The sequence below is a fragment of the Falco rusticolus genome, chromosome 8 (genome assembly GCF_015220075.1).
Source record: "Falco rusticolus isolate bFalRus1 chromosome 8, bFalRus1.pri, whole genome shotgun sequence".
Classification (NCBI taxonomy): domain Eukaryota; kingdom Metazoa; phylum Chordata; class Aves; order Falconiformes; family Falconidae; genus Falco; species Falco rusticolus.
This window is the reverse complement of record NC_051194.1, coordinates 43,195,917-43,223,867: the sequence shown is the minus strand read 5'-3', so window position 1 is coordinate 43,223,867 and position 27,951 is coordinate 43,195,917. Positions and strand designations below refer to the sequence as shown.

General features: G+C 37.0%; 1 protein-coding gene across 1 annotated transcript; it reads right to left on the bottom strand.

The window, feature by feature from the left end:
* Window positions 1–8,586: 8,586 nt before the first annotated feature.
* XIRP2 (xin actin binding repeat containing 2) lies at window positions 8,587–16,807 on the bottom strand. Its single transcript, XM_037397589.1, has 4 exons — window positions 16,735–16,807; window positions 16,492–16,625; window positions 11,066–11,199; window positions 8,587–10,107 (listed from the first exon to the last, which is right to left on the bottom strand). Exons 1-4 carry the CDS (start codon window positions 16,805–16,807, stop codon window positions 9,111–9,113), a joined length of 1,338 nt encoding a protein of 445 aa, XP_037253486.1. The 3' UTR covers window positions 8,587–9,110.
* Between the last annotated feature and the right edge of the window lie 11,144 nt (window positions 16,808–27,951).

Genomic DNA, 27,951 nt, shown 5'->3' with positions numbered 1-27,951 from the left:
GGCTGGTCTTACAGTAATTTGCTGATTGCTTGTAGTTCTACTTACGTATACATGAGTGTCTATCTATTTATATACATACAGACATAGGATATTCATATATTACATTAAAAGAACATTAAGTTTGAAAGTGGGAATGCTTGAACTTAAAAGTTCTGTCTGATACAGTCTTTAGTTTTGTGATTGCATGATGTTTTTCTTGGGGCTCTTACCTGATTTGGAGCACTGAAGGGATGAATCCTGCTATTTGCAGAACTATTTAATATTTTCATTTACTGAATTATTAAAAATATGACCTCAGGCCTTATTGATTATAATCTCCTATGTATCTTTTAGCTGCTGCAGCAATTCAGAAAGAAGTCTTAATAAAAACATTCTCCTGGCTATATATCACAAGGACATGATCTGTACCATAAAATAATGTGAGAGATGTTGAAATTGAAAACTATATTGCAAATATAGCCAAAATAGAACTCTATCAAAGTCGAGGCACTAGACTGATTTAAGATCATTCAGCTGAAAGATATTTTTTAGCATGGGCAAAATTCTGTACTGTTACCAGATGTTGTTCCTGGAAATGGAGGAAGCCTTTTTGGTAAAGCTTTAAAAAGAAATCAGCCCGTCTGTCATTCCCTATGTGCAGAAAGCTGCAATCCAAATAGATAACACTAGACAAAACCATAAGCAATTGAAAAGAGCATTTTTTTTAAAATGGGAAGTATGCAAAACTAATACTAGAATGGTATTACCTTTTCCTACAATTAAGACACATACATAACTATGTGGGATGGAATAAAACATAGATTTTAGCATTACAGTTTAGCAGGATAATATTGCTCAAGTAGGAGCATGTCGTGTACAGAAGTCACCCCAGACAGGTTTTGGTGTATTTTTTCTGCTCCACCAAAACATTTAATGTGCATTATACAACAATCATTCTAGAAAATTCTAAAATTTTTATCATTCCAAGACTCGAATCAAGGGAGGAATTACTCCTAGTATTATAAAACTTAAAATTCCAGCAGTCCATAAAGCATGACATTTTGGTGCTGGGTTTTAACAGTTTTCAGAACTTACAGGTGGATCCAGATTTTTAATTTCCAGAATTCAATCATTGTATTTGGCACATATGTTTGTATGTCTTGAGCAAATATATTAAAGGAACATTCAAGTTTCAAAATCAAGCACTCAGATGTTAGCAAATGGTAAAATTAAGGTTGTTAATTTGACCTTATTTCATGACTCTGTGACTTATGATTAATTTTTTAAAATTATGGTCACTTAGTAAAGACTCAGTAATATAATAGATATTAGTAAGTATAGTAATACATATACATACAAGTGGAACAAACTCAGTAAAGGTACAGGAGGTGCAGTTTCATCCATTATCCATTTTTTCTGTGTATCCAAGTCTTCATTTGAAAAAACCCAAAACATTTCTAGGAAGTTCTCAAAGAATGTTGATGTGAAACTACTAAAGAGGATCATGGTAGTTCCATTAGGGCACCGAGTGCAGGTTTATTCCATTCACATGCAGGTTGTTTATCAGTTCAGAAGGCTTTTTCTAGGCAGGACACTGCAGAAGCACAATACTCTTGCTGTCAACAAATAAATTTCCCACAGTTAATTCTATTTTCTGCCTTCCGGCTTCTGAGTTTCTGGATGGAACAAGTTCCAGACTGACACTGATCAGTGCCTTAACAGGGGCAAGGTGAGCACCTAAACTTTAGCTGCAAACAAATGCATGCAAGGATCCACGTTACTGAATGTCCCTTTGTCAAGATACAGTAGTAGTTTGATGACATTGAACATCCCCAGTGAAGCCGCAGTTCCTTAGGGTGATACAAGAAGTTTAGCAGACAGGCATGAAGTTTTCACAGGAAATTTTCCCCAAGAAGAAAAAAGCTAAAGAGGTTAGCCTTTACAGTGGTTACTGTAAAAATATGTTTTGATCAGCGTGCCCATATGCACTTAAGGAATTTGTTTTGATTTGTATACTATTTGTCTTAGGTATTTGGGAGATGGTGTTGATTAAGTCCTTCACTTTGGATAAACTTGGTGCAGAACTTAAGAGTCCCCATATAAAGAAATGTATGTTTCTCCTCCATTCTGGAGCTGGCAGAGGACTGGCAAACACAAATTGTTTTCATGGCTTCTTTCACCTTCACTCCACGATATTTGACCACAATAATCTCCTTTATCAAATGGAAATAGCCAGAGCCCAGAAACGTAATGCATTTTATTGCTATGTCTTCTCTGTTTCTCAGAGGCGATGATGCAATTTGTAGCTGGTTCAAGAAAATTATTTGTTTTCTGGAGTGCTGCAGTTAGTGTTGAAGTGTCATCAAAGAACATAAATATCTGGAGACCTAATCCCAGCTTCACTGAATTTGTTGGAACCTATTTGGAAGAATTGTATAAAGTATAAAGTTCAGTTTTCTTATCCAGGCTTTCACAATTAAGGTAAATTATCCCTATCATTCTTTTCCTCATTTTCCTGTCTTGGTGTCTATAGTGCACATATACTTTCTTTAACCAAAAATAATGATACTGGAGAAGTCTGCAGTATATATATTATATATATATAGCATATACATTAGTATTTTCAAATATAGCTTACCATATATTATTAACAAAATGTTCATATCATGATGCCTGCAGGAACATATAAAGGTACTTTTGGTTGTGTTTATACTACTTTGTTTCGAAGAAAATGATTTAGGCTTCACATTCTGGCCCAAGAAGAGTCCGTGCAGTTTCTGTTTTATGGAATGCTGTTGGCACGGACAGCTGCCAAGGACTGTTAAAGGCAACTTCTCATCACCTTCTCTCCAGGCACATAAAAAACACTGCCCACTTTGGCAAAATAGTTTCCTCAGTTAAAGCCACCAAGACTCAATCTGTAGCCTTCAATGCAAGAGTACTGTCCCAATGAATTAGAACAGCAGCTTACAGGAGACAATAAAGAAAAAGATATTCTAAACAGTGTATGATACTGTGTACATGCTACTTCCACTCTAATATTGCTTTATGGAAAGCTGTAGAAAATCTCTTAAGGTTGGAACTGTGAAATTACTTTTTGTGTCCATTATACATACTGAACCCATAGCTATTTCTTCCTTTTAATGTGATACCCTGCTAGAGCTCTTAAGTGCGATCACAGAGAGAAACTGGAAGCATATTCTAAGTGGTAAGAGACTAGTTCTTATAGATTGTTAATTCTTTTTGTTATAATATGTGCACCAGTATTACAAATAAGATGACATAATCTAATTTACCAAACAGTATATTGCAGTATATATACCCCTCATGGTACAGCTATACCTCCATTCATCCATAAATTTTTAACTATTTCACCTTTTGTACTGAAAACTCATCTTCCCTTTTTGTTCAGAGGTGACTTTCTTTATCATTAAATGAAGTATTTGGTCAATCTTTTCTGCACTAAGGGTGACTGGAAAAACTGCCTTCTTTTCAGTTTGGAACATGCAGTTTCTGTGGGGAAGGAATGTCTCTTTCATAGTTACCTGTTATGATAGAACATTATTCCTTGTCAGCATCTGTCACACGTATCATTACATCAGTCTAAAAGTAATTTTAAATGGATACTACTATTGATAGTTACAGTGTCGAGAGCCAGAAGGTAAAATGGGTTTGAAATTAGCTGTCATCATGTAGATATCCCTTTGAGGTTTTTCTAGGAGGTTTTTTATTATTATTTAACTAGATTATGAGATTTTGAAAATCACCTGCTGCAAATGTGTAGTAGATTTTTCATGTCTGTTTTTAATAAAATTGTAATGTACTCGGTTAATGAGTACACACATTCATAATGCATATGAAGACTTTTTCCTCTCTCCCACATCCTACCCTAAGAGAGGTTAGATAAGGTGAGGAAGGTATAGGAAATAGGTCCGTGGAGATGTAAGACTTTGAATTTTTCATCTCTTTTCCTGAAGCAGTAAACAGCTGCCTTATTTTTTGTTTAAGGACTATACTGAAAATTCATATCTTTCATGGTGAAGTTGTAATTTAATGTTTCAGAAAGCCCAAAAGTAAGGTCAGTCTGATTATGTTCCTAAGCCCATTTTAACACAATTCCTCTATTTAAAACATTTAAAAATGCTTTTCATGTCAAAGCCATCAAATGTAACCCACATACAAAGTGAAATGCTGCTTGTGAAAGTCAGTAAAGTTCACCCAAAGGACTTAACTTAGGTGCTTCTTAATGGATGAAAGCACAAAAAGAGACAAAGGTTTTAATCTGTCTCTTTTTGACTTCATGTTTTCCTGTTTTTGTGAATGTACTCAGGGTTGTTAATATTTTTGCAATTATACCTAACAGCTGGAGGCGTACTTGACTGAAGTGACCCAAATCTTATGTAAGTGATTCTGATAATTATCCTGCACATTGAAAATAAGGCCTGAACTATAATTATTTATGGGAGAGAGACTGCAAGAAATGTTCAGTGTTAGAACAATGCAGATCCTTAGCTTGATTTTAATGTCCACGCTGAGCACTATGTGTTTTAAGATACCACTGTAGGTATGCCTATTAATATGTATGGAGGAGATAAAAGCTTAACAGAAGACAGACAAGGTAAGTACACTTTCTGCAGTAATCAAGCATTTGCTTTCAGCAAGTCCTTCACCGAGGAGAAGCAGTACAGTAAAAGTGTTGTTTAGGTCCCGCTATAGTTTTGAGGATGCCTCTGACTCTACAAAAACTCCAAAGGGATCAGTTGATATGCTGCATCTATAAAAACAATTTAAGTAGCTCTAAGTAAGTCTTCGTGCCAATTGTGTTAATAAAGCTGCAAAGGGACTGCAAATTTAGAAGCCCTCTGAAGTCCAGTGCTGGCCCAGCAATTCAGAAGCTTCTTAATGAGACATTAAATCATGCTCTTTAATCTCTCTAATTGGTGCTTTTTTGAGTGTAGAAAAATAGATGAACCCTGCGGTGTTCTAAAAGCAGTGGAACATCTTCACTAGTAAATAATACCTAGTGAAAACAGACTTGTCGGACTGCAAGTCTCCTGTACTAAAAAACGATGTGGAGAAATTTCGTATCCCTGCTACTTGTCAGTGCAGTTTTGCTGTTGAACAGTGCTTGGCTGCAGCTGTGCTGGAAGTGGGTCAGCTCTGCCCTGCGTGACTGTCAGGTACCATTCCTCAGCACTGCTAAAGAGCCTGCCCATGAGCCAAGGGGTGAAACCCAGGAGCAGCCAGAAGAAGTTATCCTGCAGAGAGAACGGGAGTTTCAGTACCGTGATTGCTCTCGAGAGCCTTCGTGCCTCTCTTCACGGAATGGGACTTCTACAAACCGATGACCGGTTATTTGAACTCAGGTACTAAAACTTAGAAAGCCTAGATGTTAACTTAAAGATATTTAAACTTAGAATAACAACTTTGTTTCACAAAAGTACAGCTCAAATGGATGCTAGTTCTTTTAAAACCATAACGACTAGCTCCTTGGCTGCAGGAAATCCATACTGTTTCGCCAATATTGCATGAGGCTTTTTGGCAGCTAAGGAGTTACTACTGACTTAGCATTTCATTTCAAGAAAATCTGTAAGGTTGCTACTTTCTAGCTACAGCTTTTACCCCAGTCTCACTTTCAGCTGTTATATGCATTCTCTCCAGAGTGTGACTTCTGAGTGCTAATGTATGTATACATTAGGGTGATTCAGGCATACATTATCTTCCATCTCTTTTGCCATCTATGGGAAAGAGAGTAAAACAAACATATGTCTCAGTGAGTTCCAGCCTTATCTTGTCTTGATTACTCCTGCTCTAAGGTTTTGGCTGAAGCTCTGAAGAACTTGTCTGCTTCAGTATTTTTTTCCAGATAATTTACATTCTTTTACAATTTTTTATTACCTGTGGCTATTATTTTTCTAGAACAGGTTTACAGGGTGTCATCCTTATAATTTGTAGAAGAACTCCAAGACAGTATGATGGGACACCTGGCTTGTGCTTCAAAGAAACAATTATGCAATATAATTTCATTTTTTTCTTAACATTCATCCTCACTGCTGGAGAAAGAAAAAAGGCCACCCGCTGAGAGAAGAGTGAATGATAATGAATCCACTAGAGGAAGGCTCTGTACTTCTGTATCTGCCCCATGCTCAGCAGAATCCCAGTCATGGAATATCCAAGGAGATTTGTCCTATACAGTATGTCATTTATATACGTTGATTTGACACATTATTCCCTCTGGGAATAAACATTTTCCTGTAGTCCTGCCTGTTTCTACTATTTCATCAAAGCCTTTATTTCAGTCATCTCTAGCTGGCCAAAGGGAACATGCTTTTTCTGTGACTCATTTTTTGTGTTTTTATTTTGTTTAAGGGAAGCAAGAATGTCTATATTTTGTAAGGATATTTTCAGAGGTATTAATTTCTTGGTCTAAATGAGTTTTTTTATTATCATAACTCATATCCGTCACTCCTCTAAATTGTAGGATACACCTTTAAATTCTTCAGAATATGCAGGAAAATGAAAAGTGGCAAAGGACTGTACTTCAGGTATAAATGTTACAATCACATTAGCTTTTCACTTGAATTATTGACTTGCATATGATCACACCTATGTACATAAACAACCAACCACCATTTCACCCTCAATGTCATTCCTCTTTCCTAACTAATACAGTCAAATCTGATCTTATACCTAATAAGAAATTTTGGAGAATGGGGAGATTTGAAAGTTTAGTCCATGTAGAGCTTTTAATATTTTAGACAAATCCATTGATTTTCTTCAGGCTTGCATTTTCTGAGATTTTTTTTGTTGTATTATAAGGAATTTTGTTGATGTTAATTTTTGTTGTGTTATCTACTCAAAAAAGCAAAGTAATTTAGATCTATTTACTAATCTCTTGGGTTTTTAAAAATAATGTATTATGGTTATAACCAAATAGGGTGAAGGGAAGGAATAAGAGAGAGAGATCTTGCCAAAATAATTTTTAAATATTCACTATGGCTTATAGGCTAATGCTTTTCAACAAAGTTGTCAAATACAGTGGTATCTGAGTGCTTTGCTTGAAGGCTAATTATTCTCCTGAGAACATTTATTTTAAGGGGTCTTTTCTATATGCCTGCATTTTGTGAAAATAGTTCAGAGGAGTCAAACATGATGCATAAAGAGGAGGCTTCACTTTCTTGAAGTACTCTTGTGGAGGAAATACTATGTATAGCTTTTCTCGTGTGTGTATATAATTGTTTCTGTGTAGGTACAGAAGAAGAGTCACATGTGGATATCCCACTCCACCCACAATCCCATTTCTTTGGGCAATGAGTTGTAGTGCAGCAGATATTTTGTTCTAGAATTCTTCACAATGATTTCTTAAATGTTTTAACATCAACCTGTCTTTCTTGTAAATTACTCCAAACACCTGTCTTGGTCAGATACTTCAGACATTATTTTCAAAACTGTATTTTGATTATCTTTCCCTTTCACTCTGACAAAAACTTCACTTTAAAGTAATTAACACATGAAGAATGTCACAAACTGTTTAAGGAAAATCATATGTATAAATTCATATTAAAAAAACCTTCACAAAATACTTTTTGGTAAAGTGCTTTTTTATTATGCGTTGTCAACAGTTAAATGATACGTTGCCATTTCATGCAAGCTGGAATGGTGTTAAAAGAGCAAATGTTAATCCATAAACATGTTAAGGAAAAAAAGTGCTAAATCTGCATAAGTTTGTACAGGCTTAAATATGAAACTGGACAGCTGCTTCAGTTAAAATGACTTGGAATTAGTTACTGAAACAACCACTATTCTTAATTGCCCATTATTCCCAAATCTTGATCCAGTTCTGTGTAGGATGTTTGGTTTTATCCTGTGTTAAAATTTGCACTTTCTTTTTTTTTTTTTTTTTTTTAACTGTCATACAATATAATGCCATAGTAGCAGCTCTAGGAATACAGCAATACAGTACTATTCACCAACCAGTTTTGGTTAATATTCAATAATGAGTCCATTTCAAACTGAGTACTGTATACTTCATGAAAAAAAGCCAAAAAAACAACCCCCAAAAAACCCAGCCAAACCCCAAATCTTCTCATATGAGCTAACGCAACAAATGTACATAATATGTCATGGAGCAACAGCTCATTTACAATAATAACAATACATAAGAAAAAAACTGTGGAAATAATTTTTATTGTTTTGTGCACACCAGGTGCTTCACATCTTAATTTGTTACAAATGATAGACAGTAAAATTGAATTATTAAGTTTCTGAAGGACAGTCATGTAGTAAAGTATTTCTTGCAATGTTCAGGAACATAGACAAGTTGTTTTAATTACATACTGAAAACGTTCTATTTTATGCATCTTCATTGCCTTAAATATAAATTAAGTAAATAAAGTCTGAGCAACTGACAGTATACAATACAATTTTTCATATGTAATCTCTGGATTTTATATTCTTCAAGAAAGACTAAAATAATTGTACTGAAGAAATACATATTTATTACATATTTTATAATGGGTGAAAGACATAGCTGATCATTTAGCTGTTTTATTCATTTTTGTCATAGAATCTATTTCTTTTAATTTATTCTTCTACAGTGAACTGTTTGGGCTTGACTTTCTTGCCTTAGAAAGATGGAGCAGCTGTATGTCTTGAGCTCAGTAAGTCTAAGCTTGTGTTTATGTCATTCTTTGACACTCTGATTATTTCACTTTCTTGACAGGCATTAATATCATTCAGTTCTGTATCATAATTCCCATGTTCTTTTGAATATGAGCTGCAGGAATTCTTAGTTATGTCTACAGAGCCTATTAGTCTAAAAACAGGTTGTCTTTTTTAAGAAAAAAGATGTTTTCTGAGTGTCGGATAAAATAGTATTTAAGTTTTTGTCATAATTTGATTCTTCTCCAATGCATACCAACTCAGTATCAACAGGGAACGTTGTATTATTTGCCTCCTTTAAAACTCATGAACTATTAGTATGAGACTTCTGACAAATGGCATCTTTATTAAATTGAGCAAGACTATTAGAGGTAACAGCATCTTCATCCTTTGAGTTTTGCTCATTCTGTGAAACAGTTACAGTATCACTAGAATAGCTCTCACGAGATTCATACATCTCAAATAGTTCTTCATTTCCAGACCGATTTTCCAGCCTTGCAAAGGCATGCTGCGATAGAGTGCAAGTTGCTTAATGCTGTCGTTGGGTTAGATGTGGCTGAGAGAGTTGTTTCGTGCCTACAAACGTTTAGATGTGAGAAAGTGGCATAATTGTTATTGTTATTGTTATTCAAGCTGAATTCTTTGTGATTCTTTTGTACTGTTACATCATCAATGTTAGTAACCTGTACAACTTCTGATTCACCATTTTCATTAATTTTTTTCTCTTGCTCCTTCCCAGCACTAGGCATAATCACATTATCACCTTCATTAATATCCTTTCCACTTTCCTCCCTATTCTGTGATCCTCTGGTTTTATTCAGGTTATCTTGCATGTTCCCGTCTTCCTGATCTTTTCCGTTATTGCCTGCTTCATTTTTCTTTGCTTTACAGATATTTGTAGCTTCTTTTTCAGACAGAGACCTAAAGGATGAGTGTTGATCTTGTTGTGCATTTGCAGTGTTATTTTTATTTTGCTCTGTCACAGCATTTTTCTTCTGAGGATCCTTTTTATTGCCCAGAAGTTTATTGGTATGTAAACCAGAGCCTTCTTGAGCAAAATCTCCTGGTGGCCACTTTGGCTTATTTACTTTAGCCACTTTTTCAAGAGAAAATGTTTTCTTAGGTGTTGCATCATCTGTTGAAGGAGGCCATGTCATCCTTAATTTACCTCTTTCTGTGGTTGTTTTCAAATTATTATCCAAAATATCAGGATGAGTACCTTCAGTACCTGAATGCAAATCTTGATCAATTTCTGTAATTGGTTTAGAATCAACAGGTATACTATTAATGGGATTTGTTTCTTCAGCATGAATATTGCCAGCTGAGCTATACCGATCTTTAGAATTCCATAATTCTTTATGCTGCTTGTGTCCGAAACCTTCATCATAATTTCCTTTTGATTTGAAAAGTTGCTTAAAATGGGGCTTACAATATATTTTTCCATGGAGAGATGCATAATTTCCCAAGCTGCCAAATGGAAGAAAATTTGTTTTATACTTTTACATATCATACATCTACTGTGAATTTTACATTTTACTTGATATTTCAAGTACCCCTAAATGACAGTATATATAAAGAAAGGAAGAGCAAAAAGAGAGGAAGTTCAATGTATTGGCCAATCTGACAACACCCACCAACCCCCAAGGGTATCTAAAACTTTTAATTGCAAATTCCCATACGATTTCAAGGTCAAAGTGAGGAAGAGTCATGCTTTGTAATTTAAGAAAGAATTTGCTTTGTTGCACTGCACAAGTTTTAAATAGGAATGCTCCACAGCACTTTGGGGTTGCTGGGACCTTTTTCATCATCAGATTGAAGACTGAATCCTCTATTTTTCTACAAAATGGGTGGAGTAAATACAGTGCCAATTTTCTTTAGCCTTTGTGCAAATGATAGAGATTTGAGTTTAATTATATTTGGATTCTGCTCCTAAATGTCTGTAACTAACCTCAAAATTGTTAACATCAGATGTGTTAGCATTTGCTGTCTGATAGAGCAATAAACACTGCATTTCATATAAAGGTTACAAGAGTAGTTTGCTAAATGCCATTATAATTCATTGGATCATATGGATGAGGAAAAGTGAGAGAAAATTTGGTCTGCGTTCAGATGTCTTAAATTCCACCCAAGTTTCTGTGTCTACTGCTTCTGGTTCATGAGCTCTCCTGAAGGCCTGGAACAGTAAGTAGGAGGTAATATGCAGAAGAATTTGGAAGGTACCAGGGTAAAAGAGTTCTTTAGAGAATTTCAAGGGCTTGTTCCACATCACAGTGTGGATGTCAGTAGTAGAGAACCGGGGAACCCTGGTTACTCCCCTGTCAACTCAGCATCCTACAGGTTGCATAGCCCCATCAAAAACAATTTCCCCGGCTGTGTTCATATTCAAATGCAGAGTTCTATGAGTGAACATGCAGTTACTTCTTACCTTAATTGACTGCCACAGTGGTGACATCGGAAACATGATTTATGAAAATTCTGCTTGTCAGCAACTAGGCATTCCATTGGGTAAACTCTCTGTTGGCAGAGTTTGCACATTTCATTTTCCTGAATCTGCAGTTTCTAGAACCACATATTAAAAAGTTATGCATTAGTTTAAGCCACGTTTTATGATTTTTTTTTAACTGTGTTGGTCCATATGTTTTGTTAAAACTGTAGTTTTCTTTATCCATCAACTGGTATCTCAGCTCTCAATTTTAGGACTTCATTTTTATTCAACTAAGAGTAGTACTTCAAAAGTGAAAAACTACTTACCTTTCCCTTTTCCAAAATCCATAAATTTGAAAGGACTATTCACTTCACCAGGTACAATATTCCCATTTATTTGTAATAACTATTTATTTTGTGAAATGAGATAGGAAAATAAAAAGTTTACTAGTATAAGTGGAATTGAGTATAATGTATGTATAATCTTTGAATCTACGATATGATTTAGAGATCAACAAACAGAGGCAGATGTTTAAAATTCTGGTGAGGAACTTCTGCTTAATCATGCCAAAAGCACATCAGGGAGTTCCACTTCTGTGGTAACCTGCAGACTATAAACTTACATGACCCAGATATGCTATGGACATCATTATTTGTGATTTTTACAATTTTCATTTTCAGACCCGATGCTTTCTTCAGTTAGTTTTTAAGATTGCGTTAGCTACAATTACATTAGCAGACTACATCAAATCTTTTCTTTTGTGAAGTATAATTAATTGTAAAGGAAACTTGTTCTCTGTAAAGCACAAAGCATGAACAGAAGATTGATTTCATACCATTAAGGGCCAGAAGGCAGTGATGGACAATCTGTTTGGCTTGGAAAAGCGCATGCTGCTCTTCTGTCTTGATTTCTGAATTGCTATAAGAACCAAGAAACTGAGGGAAAGGAGGAGCAAGAGGGGACACTCAGAGCTATGACACTTCTCTTTCCAAGTAACTGTTGTGCAAGTTGAGGCTTTGCCTTCCAGGAAGCAGCTAAACATCTGCCTGCTGATGGGAAGTAGTGAATCAATTCCTTATTTTTCTTTGCTTGTGCCCCAGCTTTGCTTCACCTATTAAACTGTCCCTACCTCTGCCCACAGATTTTCTGGCTTTTTTGCTCTTCCAATGTTTCCTCCCATCCCACTGTGGGGGAGCGAGCAAGCGAGCGAGTGACTGCATGTGGATTCAGCCGCTAGCCCTGGCTAACCCACCACATTAAGTATCTTGTTGGTCCACTGCCAGACTGTGCCTCAGTTTACAGGACCACAGGCTACTCATGTTTAATTCTGCTCCTAGCATCGACAGTGGTAGCACCCTTCACAGTGCGTGGAGCTGGGAAACACAAAGCAGAGCTTTCTGCTTAGGAGTTATGCAGGTACAGGAGCATTTAGCTTTGTTCTGCCATTTGCATTGCTGTTCAAGCATCAGCCTTCTGTTCACGTACTTCAAACAGCTAAAGCTATGGTAACATCTGGTTTTCCTGCAGGATCCCGTCCATACTCAATGCCCAAAATAGATGCACAAAAGGAGAACATTGGTGTACATCATGCAATAGCATATGCAATATTTTCCAAGTTTCAAATGCGTAACTTTGCAATCTAAATACTATTCTAATTTTTAAGTAACATATGCACCATGAGAAACGAGGCATGTTTCATTGTCAATGTTTACTTCATATTCATATATAAATATTCATATAAAAATCCACATACTTTATATATTTCAAAAGTTTGCTTCAATATGAAACAAAAAACAGGCTCAGCTTTTTGAGGGACACTGAGTGGCTCAACTCCTTAGCGATGTGAAACCTGCAATATGACATCAGGCAAAAGGGTTTGCTGTCTTAATTCAGACTACGGCTGTATCAACAGGTAAAATCACCCAGCAGGAAACAGCAGAATTTTGTTTTAAATGCACATTATTTTATAAACTGTTTCAGTAATTTTGCTTATACAGGAAACCCACCAAAATGTGGTTCTTTTTGTTTTAAGTCACATCTTGTGCTGTAATAAACTAAAACAGATGTGCACAAAACGACCATTATTTTGTCTCTAGAACTATTTTATACAGGCAACATTTTACCTCAGTTAGAGGATGTTGCATTAATTTTAAGCATGAGAATTGAGGTGCATTCTCTACACATTTTCTAGCATGTTAATATTTCTCAAATACAACAGTAATTATATTTTAATCTTAATGTCTATTTTTAGTATCTTTTTATTTTGCTCTATATAATTCTTCAGGATAGCTCTTGTAGCATTAATCCTCATAATGGTGGAAGAGGTAGTAGCTAGAGGCTTTCACAACAGTTCTTGTGTCTTCAGCTTCTCAGCTTTCTGGTTTTCATGAAGATCTATTTCAATTCCTGCATTGTATTTTTTTACTCCTTGCATATTGTTGCCATCAAATTTGGAATCAGAAAGTGTGCTTTGCTGTGGTGTTACAAGGGCTGCTACATCTTGTGTGGGACCTTGATCCTAATTTTTGTGGCAATGTTTCAGCTGGACTTAATTCCTCTGAATCCTCTGTGTGCCAAGGCTGTTTTCATCTGTTTTGCCTTGCACACAGCACCACTCATGTTTTCCTGTAGAAGAATGAAGCTGGGTAATTAACATTGATAATATACAGCTGTGGGTTGGCTTCAGGGGTGGCGGGTTGGCCGATGTAGATAAGGTGCAGCTGTGGCTGGCTCTGTCAAGGGGTTGAGAGCCAATGAAGAGAGAGCAGCTGAGGAAGAAGTGGAGAGAGGAAGGAGCAAAAGAAGAGCGAGCAGGCCCTGGATGAGGTGAGGAGAAGGCAGCAGAGGGACTGTATGAAGAGTGTGCTGGTATAAGATGCTAAAAGGCCTTGTTGCAGCTTGATAGTTTGGAGAGTGTTGGGATGTTTTCCTCCACTGAGATTCCATGTACCACTTTAATTTCCACTAGGTCTTTGTTGGTCACAGGTAAAGGTTGTGTTTCAAACATTCAAATGTGCTATTCTGATATGCCTCTCTTCAGTAGCTTTTCTATGGACAGCTTAATTCTTCAGTCCTTGACCAAAGTTGTCTCTGGTAACAGACAGTGGCTGTGGTTCAAAATATTTTATGCTTTGCACACTTCCTTTAAGCTCTTTCAGCTTAGACCTCAGCTGTAGCAAGTTAAGGACATCTGCTGGGTTGAGCTGCCCAAGTTTACTCCGGTTCTGTGCTTCCAGCATGTGCCTCAGGGTCTTTTACAGCACCACTAGAGACTTCTCGGAAGCAAGCTTCGTCTGATGTTTGTTCCTCATCATGGTAATACTTATTCTTAGAGGCCAGTGGCTGCGTTTCAAACATCTATGTGACTGCATGAACACCTCCTCTAACTAATGCAAGGGGCTTGTCCATAGTTCCTGCAGAGCCTGGAGCATCTGCATGCAATGCATCAAGAGGCTGGGCCTGAAACATCTAGGCTATGTATTTAACATTTCCACCTGCAACAGTTTTGTGGTCTGCAATGTCTCTAGCTTTGTCTGGGTCTGGAAGGTCAACTTCAATTGGAATGAAAGCCTGGTTCTGAAAGACCCATCTTATAGAGAGGATCTCCCTGGATTTTACACCACTTTAAGCATTGTTTTTCTCATCTAGTGAACATCTGAATGATGAAGGCAAAGCTGTGTCCAGCCTGTTGCACATCTGACATCATATTCCATGTTTCAGATTTATCAGATAAAATATTAGAACTCTCATTCAGGTAATGTTTCTCTAAGTGTTTTCTTAATTGTGGGTGAAAAAATTTGTATAAACATCTTAGTTCACAGAAATTGCTTTGCTTTGGGTATGGGCCTGTGGAGAGAGTGAGCTTTGTTGAAAAGCTGGACAATTCAGTGGATCGGGAAGTTACTGTCATTTCCAATGGAGCTTTCACATAAGCAAACTTTTCTGTGCTTTCATATTCACGGGATCTGGAGCAAACCATTGCAGAAGTAGCAGTTCCATCCTGGTTTTTTTTCCTTGGTGTAGAATTTTCCTGTGGTCTGCTTGCTGAAGCAGTAGCAGCAGAAAATGAGCTTCCTGTTGAAGACAATGTAATTTCCTGATAGATATTTTCCATCTTTAGGGAGCAAAAGTGGTTTGTTTTGTGGTTGTTTTTATTTTTTTAAAGTATAGTAACATGTAAAACAATTTTTCTATTCTTCACAAAAGCTAGTTCTGCAAGGAGCCAAGCAATAGGATTATAATAAGATCTGGAAAGTTAAAATCCATTAGCTATTGCTCAGAATGCATAAAGCCAACCTTTTGAACTAAGAGTTGTGCTATTTGCATGATAGAATATATGTGGAAAAAAATACAGAATTCATATAAAATGCAAAATGATGATTGAGCAGTCTTGGAGTTTTTGCCGCAAAAAATGCAGGCTTTGCATTATAAGCATAATGTAAAGTTATGCTGTGGCTTATGCTCATTTTAATTTCTTCTGAAAGTGACATGTTCTATGCTTGTGAGAATCTGTGATGACAGAAATTACACATATTTACAGATTCAAAACAAGGAAAGAGGAGACTATTCAGCAGAGGACAGGGATATAAAAGCTTTTATAAAGGTCTAGTTTTAATTGTTTGTCGCATACTGCAAGTACTTGTTGAGCCTTCTGATGTACTTGTCCTGTTTTCAGCTGCGGTAGAGTTAATTTTCTTCATAGTAGCTGTGTGTTGGACTTGGTGTGCGAACAATGTTGATAACGCACTGATGGGTTTGGCTGCTGCTAAGTCATGTTTGTACCAAGTCAGGGACTTTTTGGTTTCTCAGGCCCTGCCAGCGAGAGGGCTGGAGGGACATGGGAAATTGGGAGGGGGCACAGCCAGGACGGCTGACCCCAACTAGCCAAAGGGATATTCCATACCATGGGACGTCATGCTCAGTATATAAATGGGGGAAGAAGAACGAAATGGGGGGGACACTTGATATGATGGCCTTTGTCTTCCCAGTAACCATTAGGCTTGATGGAGCCCGGCTTCCCTGGGGAAGGCTGAACACCTGCCTGCCCATGGGCAGCGGTGAATGTATTCCTTGGTTTGCTTTGCTTATGTGTGTGGCTTTTGCTTTACCTATTAAAGTGTCTTTATCTCAACCCACGAGTTTTCTCGCTTCTACTTTTCTGATTCTTTCACCCATCCCACTGGGGGGTGTGTGAGTGAAGGGCTGCAGGGTGCTTAGTCACTGGCCAGGGTTAAGCCACAACAGTACTTCATATTGCGTTATGTGCACTTAATTCCTAAAGTCCATATACTCCCACAACTTTCACAGGTTAGATTTTTAGTCATAATTCATCAAAACATGAATGCAGACTGCATGGCATACCAGTGTCCTAACTTCACCACTTCTAATTTGCATAAAGGAAGATCCCTCTTATTAAAAGCACAAACCTTTACTTCTTTTGCAGGTGCTGTAGTCTCTCTGTCAGAGTGAACAGCCTTTTCCTCAGCTGTCCTTTCAATCTGCTGTACTAAAATCTGTGTTACAGTCTTTGGGAGCTCTTCATTCTGAGCTGCATTGGTTACTGCAATGGGAAGAAGAATAAAAAAGATTGTTTTTCCTCCACCCTGCATTTTATGAAACTGACTATCAATTATAAAACATTACATTTGAAAAATTGTACTTAGTCTTGCAGGAGTCTGGAGAGTCACTTGATCGGGAACAGAAATCCATAGAGAGAATGACAGGACGGTTGTTGAGGGACATGTTTAACGTGATTTAAAAACCTACTGTTTTGCCATACCTGAGTGGTGTGGCAGGGCTAAAGTTTGACTGGGGTCTGTGGGAGAATATAATGCGTGAATTCTAATACTAGGACTAAACTGCAGCAGCAGTGTCTTAACACTGTGGTCATATTTTGCAGGGCTATTCACTTCAGCTATGAATTTATCATCCACAATTTTGTATATATGTGGGCTAGTGTTTACCTGTGTTTTCAACAATTCAAGTCCCCAGTTCTTTCAAGCAACTGAGTAAATATTTAAAACCACCTCCTTATTCAAAAGCCAGCTCTCCATACTAAATTCTAAACTCATTTCTTTATGTCCCATTGAAGTCAAGGAATGAGCATTGCTGAGAATTCAGAGCAATGTGCATTTTCATGTTTGCATGCTAAGAGTGGTACATTTGCGTGAGTAAAGACATTTGCCATTGCTCATTTGTGAGCCTGTATTCTTATGCTACTTCTTACCTGTTTCATCAGTATGCTGAGTGAGTGTAGAAGTCATTTTTATCTTATGAGTAACTTGCTCACGATGAGAAACCTGTGCACAAAACCTTCACTTTACTACAGGATTTATTGTAATATGTAAGTATTTTCCATACTTCTGCAACTGTATTTAAAATGTTACATCAAAGAAAAATATGAATGTAAACCTAATTAATTACCATGTCAAAACAATAATAAATTTAAAACATTTAATAAAACACCTTTTAAAAAATTATGTACTACCTAATAAGGAAGGCTATCAGCAGAACATCCAGATCTTGCTGTACCAAGTGGTAAAGGAGGAAGAAGCAAAGCAGATATATATCAGCATCAGTATAATTGTCCAATGACATGATTTTTAATTGATATAGTTACCTCTTGTGTTTGAGAGGCTTCCATTTGACTTTCTTTGGAGGTCATTTCATTGCACTCAGCTTCCCTGGTGCTGCTTGATACTCTGCGCTGACTGCTACTTGACGTTTCCTGAAGACAAATAAAAATAATATCATATTAACAGCTAATAGTAAATTGGATTTTTCTTTTTTTATTATTATTTTTTTGGCCTATGAAGGGCTTTCACAAATAAATTCTAATGTAAATGGTGTAACTCAAATAGTCATTTTACAGCAAAGTACCGTTATTTTTATTATGATTGATATTTGTTGCCATAAAAACTGGAACAGGGATTTTTATAGCACAGAGGATGTCAAGTCACTTACGTTACTGCAGCTAGGCTTTGACCAGCAGATACAGAAAGCTGCATGAATATGTACAATGTATAAATAGATTGAAGGGGGACAAAGGTGACTGGGAAGGCTGGATGTGCTGTGCCATCAACTTGTTACCTATTAGTAGGCATGAAGTTAATGTAATTTTGTAAAAGGAAGTATAATATGTCTATGTAAGAGATGCTGACTTTCTGCATATGCTTTGTATAGCTTTTCCAATGCAAAAATCGTGCTGAATTGCAGTTGTGAAAAAGATGGACCATAGGCTAACCACAAGATACTATAAACCACACAGACTAGCATTGTATCTGCAAGTCTGACAACTGCAGCGTAATAAACAGAGCGTAATGTTGAGAGTTTAAAGCACTGTCCAAGGTGCCCACGTAGTTTCTGAGGCTACCTATGTTTAGTTCTACTCCAGATTCTGACAGTAATTTGTTTTCTTATTTAAAGCCTGTCACAGAACCACGTGTAACATGATGTGTTACATGACAATACCTGTGTCCGTGGAGTACTTTGAGATTTAGTGATTAGAAGAAAAAAATCCTAAGGATTGATATCATTGAGAGCAGTTCTGTGCTTCCTCTCTCTTGCACACTAGCATGTACACAGAGACATCTAATAAATAATTTCACTCATATCAAATTAAGTTTTCTTTTTCCTTTGTGAGAAGAAAGCTTGCCTATTACTTTCTACTGATAATAAGCTTTCAAATGAAAATAGCTTCTGATCCCTCCAGCAAGAGCTTTCCAAGTGTTCAACGTAATGTGAATGTGAGTGGAGGCAGCACTGTGTTTCTGAGGTTGCTGCTATACATCTAGTGCTGTAGAGCTGTAAGCTTCCTTCATATCAGATGCTGTCACCTACTTGAAATCCAGCTAATTGTAGGGCAAGAAATTAGCTCTCTCCCTCCGTCATCCCATGACATAGCATATATTTATGGGATTTATTCTACCCTCGAACTAAGGAATGCTTACACTACTTGCATCTCCACCAACATTTCTTCTGAATCAATTTAGGGGAGCGCCCACTGCCTGGCCATGATTTCTGCCATACAGTAGGCAGCAAGGACTCTTAGGTTCTATGGCAGAGAGACAGTGTGCATCCCCTTCATGGGCTGTAGGAATTCTCTTCCGCCTTTGTGCTGCCAAATCAACTGTTTCAACTATAAGATGTTTTAAAAACACAGGAACAAAAAGTAGAGTAACTTTTCTGATTACTGGCCTAGTAAACGGTTTTAGTGTGTTACCAGTATCAAAATTAATCACACCTACTGCAAAGTTTGAATTGTCAAAGTGAGGCGAGGCTTGAGGAGAGCAAGTCAGAGTATGGATTACGCTCTTGGGTCCTGTGCATGTGACAGTTGTAAGGGAGCCGCACAACGTGAAAAGATGTAGAGCTAACCCCACACCAAGCTGAAGAGAGGCAGTTCAAAGAAAATGAAGTGCAAATTTTCCCATCTATTCTCTGTTTAATGACTATGTGTAGGTGTATGTATAATATGCCTTCTCATTTTATATGGATATACTTTTCAATATATTTATGCATATATATGCTTTTTTCATCTAAGATATGCTTTTCTGTTCTAATGTGCATGTTTTAGATATGTAAGTCAAGCTCTCATTACTGGAAAAGCTCATTCAAGAGACACGAAATATGTTCATGATAGTCATTATGTGTCCTTTGAATGGTGTGGGGTATTAAAAAGGAATATAATTAGGCTTAATGTAGTCAGGAAGCAAATCTAATCTGAATGTCACTACTGCTTTATTGCTGTAACTTTGGTACTGCTTATGAAGTAGTTGCCATATTGCAGAAGATTATAATCGTTTAATGTGACAGCTATGGCTGTCTAAAATGCACCCTAAACATTATGGGCCAGATTTTGACAATATAATTACATGGCCTTGCTCTGGGCATGCAGGGAGGAAGAGGGACTTGGAGGTTCTTATATTTTTGTGTGTCTGTCAAGATGGCTAATTGAAATTCCAGCGACAGAGGGTAAAATACTACTTGTTTATTATTCCAAACAAGTGGAGAGCAGGAAGACCTGTGGATTCTTCCATCCTTTGCAATGGCTAACTGCTGGATGTAGGATAGGATATCCTGTAGGTAGGATTACCCCATTAGAGTCTGTGGCATGTTTTGTACACCCCATAGATTCTGGAGAATATTCTGTAGAATGATTTGATGGTCTGCATGGATTAAGATGGTTTTTATTTTATTAAGCAGGGTAAGTCATGCCTCCAATGCAGGACTGTGGCTGGAGATTATGATCTAGATTTAATACTTGTTAAGAGTTATGTTTGTGGGAACTTGATCCCTTTATTTGTTTCTGTGGAATACACGATGCCTACCCTACTGTGCATTATTGAATTAAGCAAGGTTGTTTAATCAACCACATCCTGCATTGTGGTGTCAGGAGGAAACAGCTCCCCTCCAGCTGTACAGCAAAGGAGGACAGACAGAATGCTCAGAGTGATTTTTGATGTCGAGACTGAAAAGACAACTAATACTGTTGTGTTTCCTGTAGCCCAAGAATCACCTTTCGATTACTTTTTGTTTATCCTGTGCTGTATCATAAGTGAGCTTCAGAAAACACTGTCAGCTGGATGATTGTTGGCATGCTGCTAGCTCACAAATGGTTTCTTATGGTAATTTCATACTTTTTTCCCCTCCAGATTTACCTCGTCCTCCATTCTCTTCCATTTGTTTCAAGTCACCGTTTATAGGGGCTGCTGGCCTTCCCATGCATATCTGTATGGTACTTAATACAGAGGACTATAGTGTTCTCTTGTGTCACTGGGTAGTAAGTCATTCTAACCAAACCCAACATTATTTTAAAAATAGAGATGTAAATCTGAGAGTAAGTATGTACACATTTTGTTAGAGGAGTGCATTTTTATGTAGGCATTCAGATTCTGTTACTGAAGAGAACTGTAATTGCTACACGCACTTTATATGTTAGCGGCCCACACATCAATTTTAGTGCCTCTGCGCTGCAATAATTTAGATAGAATTCTTATTGCAAAATGTGCCAAGATTTGAATTTTCAGTAACCGTTCTGTGTATTTTAGAACAAGGTTTGCTTTTTTGTGTTGACATTTTTGCAGTTTCCTTCTGTTCTGACAACAGACAAAACATACTTTCCCTTTCAAAAATAAAGTTGCTTTGAGGCTCAGAATATGTGTGCTATATTATATGCATACGTACATAAAACGTGTACAATTCTGTATATGTATGTATGTATTGTTCAAGGGGACCAAATGGCCCAAAAGCTTGTCCAAGACAGGAAAGCCTTTTATTCACTCACATTTGAAGCATATTGCTTATATTTGAGCTGTACGTTATGGTCATCATATAAGCTTTGTGGGAAGTTGGCTAATATAATATCGTTTGTGTACTGGCAGATTTAGAACACACTTCTAAATGATCAGTATGTACAAACTTACAGTTCCCTTTAGGCAGAAGTGGAAGTAAATTGTGATCCTAAAGCTTCAGTTACAAAGTTGGTAACAATGGAATGACTGACGATTTACTTGGTGTGAATCTTCATTTCCTCGTCAAAGCTATGCTTTTTAAACCTATTTATGTTCTTGTCATCTGCACATCAGTACTGTGAGGTCTTGCGGAAATTTTTTACAAGAACTTCACTTATCTGCACTTTATGGTTTGTCAGTCTTGCTTGGTTGTATGTATATACTTAGGGTGTTTTGGGCACAACGTGGAAGATTTTCATAAAAAGGTAAGGTTTCACCATTCACTAACATTGTCCTATTATTCAATCTTATCCTCTGCAATTGCTGGAAAACTGGCAATTGCTACACTAGCTATCTTAGAAAATTTGTCTGGAATGACCCTCAATGGAGGAGGTGTAGTTATACTGGTGTCATTCCTGACAGAGGGTACTGTATGGTTGAGTGAATATCAGATACTTTCAATATATTCCACTCATCCTTCCTGTGCAGGAGGTTCAGCTCACTCACTCGATATGGCTCATTTCTGATACTGGAGAGTGAGACTTTGTCTGAGCAGCTAGCTAGCTGAGCTGGTGTAGCAGACCACTCTAGGCTGGCATTTGCAGAATAATAACACTGAAGATCACGACCTTTTCTCAGCTTGGTGGCTGACAATAGAAGGTGCTCATGATGCCAGTGGTCTAATTAAAGACCAGATCTCAAAACAAACTCGTTGAGTTTGTGAGCACATGACAATTCTGTGATCAGTTTTCATTGCTGCTCACCGTTCCAGACAAGAGTTTTGTGCATCCTACTGGTAATATGTCACCTTTCACAAGGAACCAATCTCCCTTACCATGGAGACAACTCTGAGTGATGGCTGCTGCCTGAGAAAAATAGAAAGATAAATTATTATTTCCATATTTGGTGTAAATGTTTTGAATGAAAAGCCATCTACTCCTTATACAATAATTGAATATAAAGTAACATGTTCAGTTATTTAGATTATTGTTTAAAAAGTTAATTGCTTCCTTATTTTAGCTTGGACTAATAGTTTGAATTTATCCAGATCTGGAGATCTGTCTTCAAACTACATGCTTTCTCTGTTTTGCCTCAGGATTGATTCAGTGATCGTGAATAATCTTTCAGCTACCTAAGTGTATAATCCCATTTTCCATGAGAGTGCAGTTACGTTAGGTAGAAAGGGGATTTTATGGTCTGGCAGTAAGTTATTTAACCTAGATTTAAAGATTCCATATAGTTCTGAGTGATTTTATTTCCTGTGAACGTGACTATTTCTACTGATGATTTGAGAGAGCCTCCTCAACTAGCCACAGAGGACAAATACATGAATAAGTATGCTTAGAGGTCACACTGTTTTTGAAGAAATGGAACCATCATATTGGCTTTGTGGAGAATGAGTTGTCACTGTTAGGCCAAGGAAAATGAATCTTCACATAACAGAAATGAAATTTTGTTCTGAGTAAGAGAAAAAGTCACATAATTTCTGTACATGGGTCTGCATTTCTTCATCCAGATAAACGTCATCAGACAAGCATGTGCAAAACGCTTCCTATTACCAAGGATTATGCTCCAGTATGATAGTTGAACATCAGCAATGGGACTTCTCTGCTTAGCTAAAAACGCTTTAATACATCTGCAGCAAACTGTGTCTTCTCCCCTTCTCCAAAACTGGAGTTTTGCTTGTTGTCTGTACAGATTATTGATATTGGTATTAATGTGTAAGAAATGAGAGATGACCGGTAGATATGATGCTTATTTAACATGGAAATGAACCTATGGCAGAATGTTGATGTGTTTTGTTCTACAAAGGTGGAGAGCAATATTGCTTACAAATCGCTTCAAGAAGTGCAGCATGGTAAAGCAATTTACTGTGCCATTACTGTTTCTCAGAGTGCATAGGACAGATTGTGCAATGTGTTTTATTATAGGGGATTTCACATAGTCCAAAATCATTATCTCCTACAACAATTTTTCATGGTATATGCTAATGAAGTAATAAAATGTAAAGACCTTTTATCTAAAATAACACTTAGCTGCTGCTTTGTTCTACTTTTATGTAGCATCTGGGTGGTTCTGTGCAATTTTTGATCTGTTTAGGGGAAGTTATTAGATTTAAGTCAATGGAAAGCAGGAAACTCCTTTTGAAAGAGAGTGGCACAACATCACATCAAGTGCAATAAATGCAAAATATGACCATGATGCTTGATAATGAATTACAGTCTTATAGACAAGGTTCAGTATAAAATACCACTACGATAGTAATCTGCTTTACTTATCCATTTGCTGCAAGTCTAGTATTGCCTATATTGAGTGTTTGCAAAAGAAATATATATGATTTCTGTAGTATATCTCAAACAGAAAATTCTATGAGTATGAACACCAGGGAAATGTCGTAGTCATAATGAAAACTCTTCAGTAAAGCAAAAAATTGTATTTTTTCCTCAAGCTATCTTGCAGGGCATACCTTGTTTGTTAGTATTAAAAATGCTGTTGTTACCTGTATGGATTTGTGCTGGTGTTGGTACTGAGCAAAGATCTTTTGTGAAGAGGTCTTCCTCACTTTCTCAAATTGTTTCCTCACTGCTGCCAGGCCACCAGGCACAGTACAGAACTTGGTTTTCTCTGAAATCTAGAGTGATAAAATAAGGCCAGTTGTTTTCCACTTGCACCAAGAACATACTTCCATGAGCTGATTTTTAAAAAGTGTTAATAATGGTATACTACAATGATTACATATTTGAAATGGAAAATCTGGAAATACTTCATTATGTCTGTAGCCTCTTAAAGGCAACTTCCACTGATGTAATCTGTAAACCCTACTTATTTTAACTGTACACACGAATTTACATTAGCATTCAGAACAGATGCAGTAATAAGGCAATTATTTTTCAGGTGTTGTCATCCAAGTACAAAACATACATATACTGATGACATTAACTATTGCATCTCATTGGCCCATTTTAGGACTTGTCAACCAAAAATTAGGACCTGCAAATGGTGAAGTTCTTTTGGAATTTTGCAGTCTATAATTTATTTAACACCAGCTGCTAAATGCTCCTGTGTGAAATAGAACCTGCTGGTGTAGCTACATATTCATCTCTGCCTAAACTAGTTGTCTGAAGACTCAATGGTTTCTTCTGTAGTTTTAGGGATCATGCATGTATTTTCAGCTATGTAATACTCTGTCTTTGCAGGAATGACTCAGACAATCATAAATACTGTTTCTGACAAGTTCATAGAGCACTGCAGAGGAGCCGTACATTGTGATTTGAAGAACTAAACGTGGTGTGTATTTGAAAAGCGTGCATGTTTGGCCTGAATCTTTAGCACCAAAAGGAGTAGGTCCCATCTGCTTGCTTGTTAGTAGCAGCCACTTTTCTTCTCTGCTGTTGCCTTGTCTATTCGGAGTTTGGTTGCATTCAGAGTTGCCACCTGGCCCTCTTTGTATTTTTTCAATAGGTATTGTTGATAAACACGCAGAGAGCTTCAAGCAGGCCTTTGTCTGGTGATCTTTCTTCACTAACAATGATGCCAAAAGTCACAAAAGTGCCTCTACCCTCAGGCTCCCTGTCCTAGTTCCATCCTTTATGTGTTACCTCTTAGATGGTACTAGAATGAAGCTTTCAGCATTTGAACTTACTAATCAATATGCAGAAAATAAACCACCCAGTAATTAACAATAGCTTTGTAATGAAGGTTACTAAGTACATTTAGGTTTAGTGCTTACACCTGATGCGTTAAGTAAGGAGATCATAAAACCAGATTTTTTTTTTCCCCTTGTGATGAAGGCAGCATGCTTCTATATGTACATGATTGTGTGAATGTGAAAAGTAATTATTTCGGTGAATTAACATTTCAGGCACACCTTGCCAGCCATTTGGAGATATTTAGAGGGGGTAAATGCAGTTATGGGTAATTTAAGTAAACTTATTAATTCCCTTTAATGGAACACATAATACGGTTCCTTTTTCAGGCAACCTTCTATTTCAGCAAGGAACTGTGATGAGTTACAGTGTAAGTAAAGTAGTTCCTATGTGCTTAACACAGGTTGGGTCAGGCTTCAGGCACTATTTTTTAAAGAGAGGGCTAACTTCAGCAATGTTTTCAATTGCAAGAGTAGGGAATTGGAACCTTCTTAGCCAGGTGAACTGCAGGAACGTGCTGCAAATACACACAAGAAATTAGGAAATAAGGAAGTCAGCAGACAGGAATTTGGTGGTTGGGAAACACCTGGACTCTGGTGGGAGTGGGTGGTGGCTGTTTTCACTATGTGGCTTCTGGGCTATCCAAGCACCCAGAAGGTCCTTTCAGCTGCTACAGACCACTGCTCCCAAGACCAACGTGTAGGTAAGACTGGGAATCCTTCTGCAGCTCTTCTTGGCTATGGACAAAGATGCTGGCTGGTGGGTGCTGAAGTGTAGCCCTTCTTTAGCCAGATATGCTCTCTGATTGACAGAAACTACTCTGGCCTGGTTTACAGTAAGGAAAAGGTGTTCTTCCCACGTGCTGAAAATTTAGTATAAACAAAGACCATTGTCATTCTAACATTGTAGCAAGCCAGTATAGTGCCTCTGTTTCCTGATACAAGGGGGTTGAGCTAAAACTTCTAAGTAGGATTTTAAGGTATGGTAAAAATACGCTTTTTACCCTGTAGTATTTCTGCAGAACTGAGGCAGGTTTTCCTGGCTGAGATCTGAAGACCTGATTTTCAGTTATTCCTGACTGATAATTAAATGTGTGGTGAAGATGTCTTGCTCTATTTCACTAGATTATGAATTCTGTTAGCCAAATACTTTATGTACTACTCTGTATTAATATTAAATTTTGCTGTAAAATACCTAATCCCTATTGATGGAAGTGTAGAGAGATGAGTAAAACAAAATGAAAAAGTTTTTTTCTGGATATTTTTTCATATAACCCATTTTAAAATAATTTTATTATAAAACCATGCTTTTTTCATACACCTTGTCTCATAGAGCTGCTCTTTTAAAATGCAACAATTTTGAATTCTTTAGTTTGAACAGCAAGAGGTCTAAACTTAATGTGCTTTTGAATATGATTTTATTATTTGGTAATATTTTTAGTAATGCAGAAACCGCTGAGTTTTGTCATTATGAGCTGAAAGAATAACTGTTCCTAATCTGTCTCAAGCCTATGGCCCTAATAAATGCAATTCATGCAACAGTGGAATAAAAAGAACAGTCCTTCCAGTGAATTAAAGGGAATTGTTTAAATGACCAAAAGTATATAGCATCAAAAACCTCTTTCAGTAGAGACAGAGACTGATGCATCAATATGCTTGCTAAGTAGATTTAGTAATTTACGTTTCAAATTTTGATCCCCATAGTGGTCCATCAGTCAGCTTGTGTAAACAAAGAATGCAGAATATGTCACTGTGCAAAGCAAACACACAGAGCTAAAAAGATAAGGAGCCATTGATATCTTACATGAGCAAAGGAGTTAGTTCTCCCTCCCTTCTCAGACACAGCAGCCTTGTACATAGCCATTCTTTCTTTCAAGGAGACAGTCTCCTGGCAATCCAGAGGTGTGTTATCAGCCCTGGGAGTGCTCTCTTTAGGTCGTCCTCGTACTCTGTTACGGGAACCCACTGCAATTACAAACAGACATATTTTCTAAGAAGGAAACAGGTACCTTTTTTCCAAACCTTGAAAGAAAAGCAGTACTAGAAAGGAGCAGCATTATCAACTTTTTAGCAACTGTATCTTATTTTTAACTTAGAGCTTCTTGAGTACAGAAAAATTACGGTGAAGTTTTTGAAACTGGGGGAAATTCCTTGGGGAAATAATAAAACAGCTTTAAAAAAACCCACAAAACCAAACCAAAACAAAAACCCACACAATTTTAACAGCAAGCATAATCTATTTTTCTCAATAGTGTTACATTTGCATTATTTTATACTGTAAAAAAGTAATTTTAAGTACTACAAATAACATTATAAATAGATATATTATGTTCTAATTAACTTTATACATTACAGTATTAATTTGCCTAGCAGAGTCCATTCTGAATTGATTGTAGATTTAAGTTGTTTACTGATAATGCATTAGAATATGTTTTTAGTCAGGTTAGTACTACTAAAAGCTTATTGAAAATTATCCAAATTACTAACTACATTTTAACCTTATTTCAGGGTGTGAAGGTTATAGACTTATCTATAAGGATCTGCAATTCAGCCACAGTGAATGTGGAGACAACAGTTCAGAGTACTCGTGAAAGAGCAGCACTGAGTTACTAGCATGAAGAAGGTTTTTTGTTGCTGCTTTCTACATTCATATGACTGTATTAGAAGCATTCCATATACCCAGAAAAGTGCCTTAAATCTAGCATAACGTTATTTTTCCTTCTTCTTTCAGACAAGGGGAAAAAACCTATGTTGTGAGGATCTCTCTTGTCTGTGATCAGAGGCAGAAG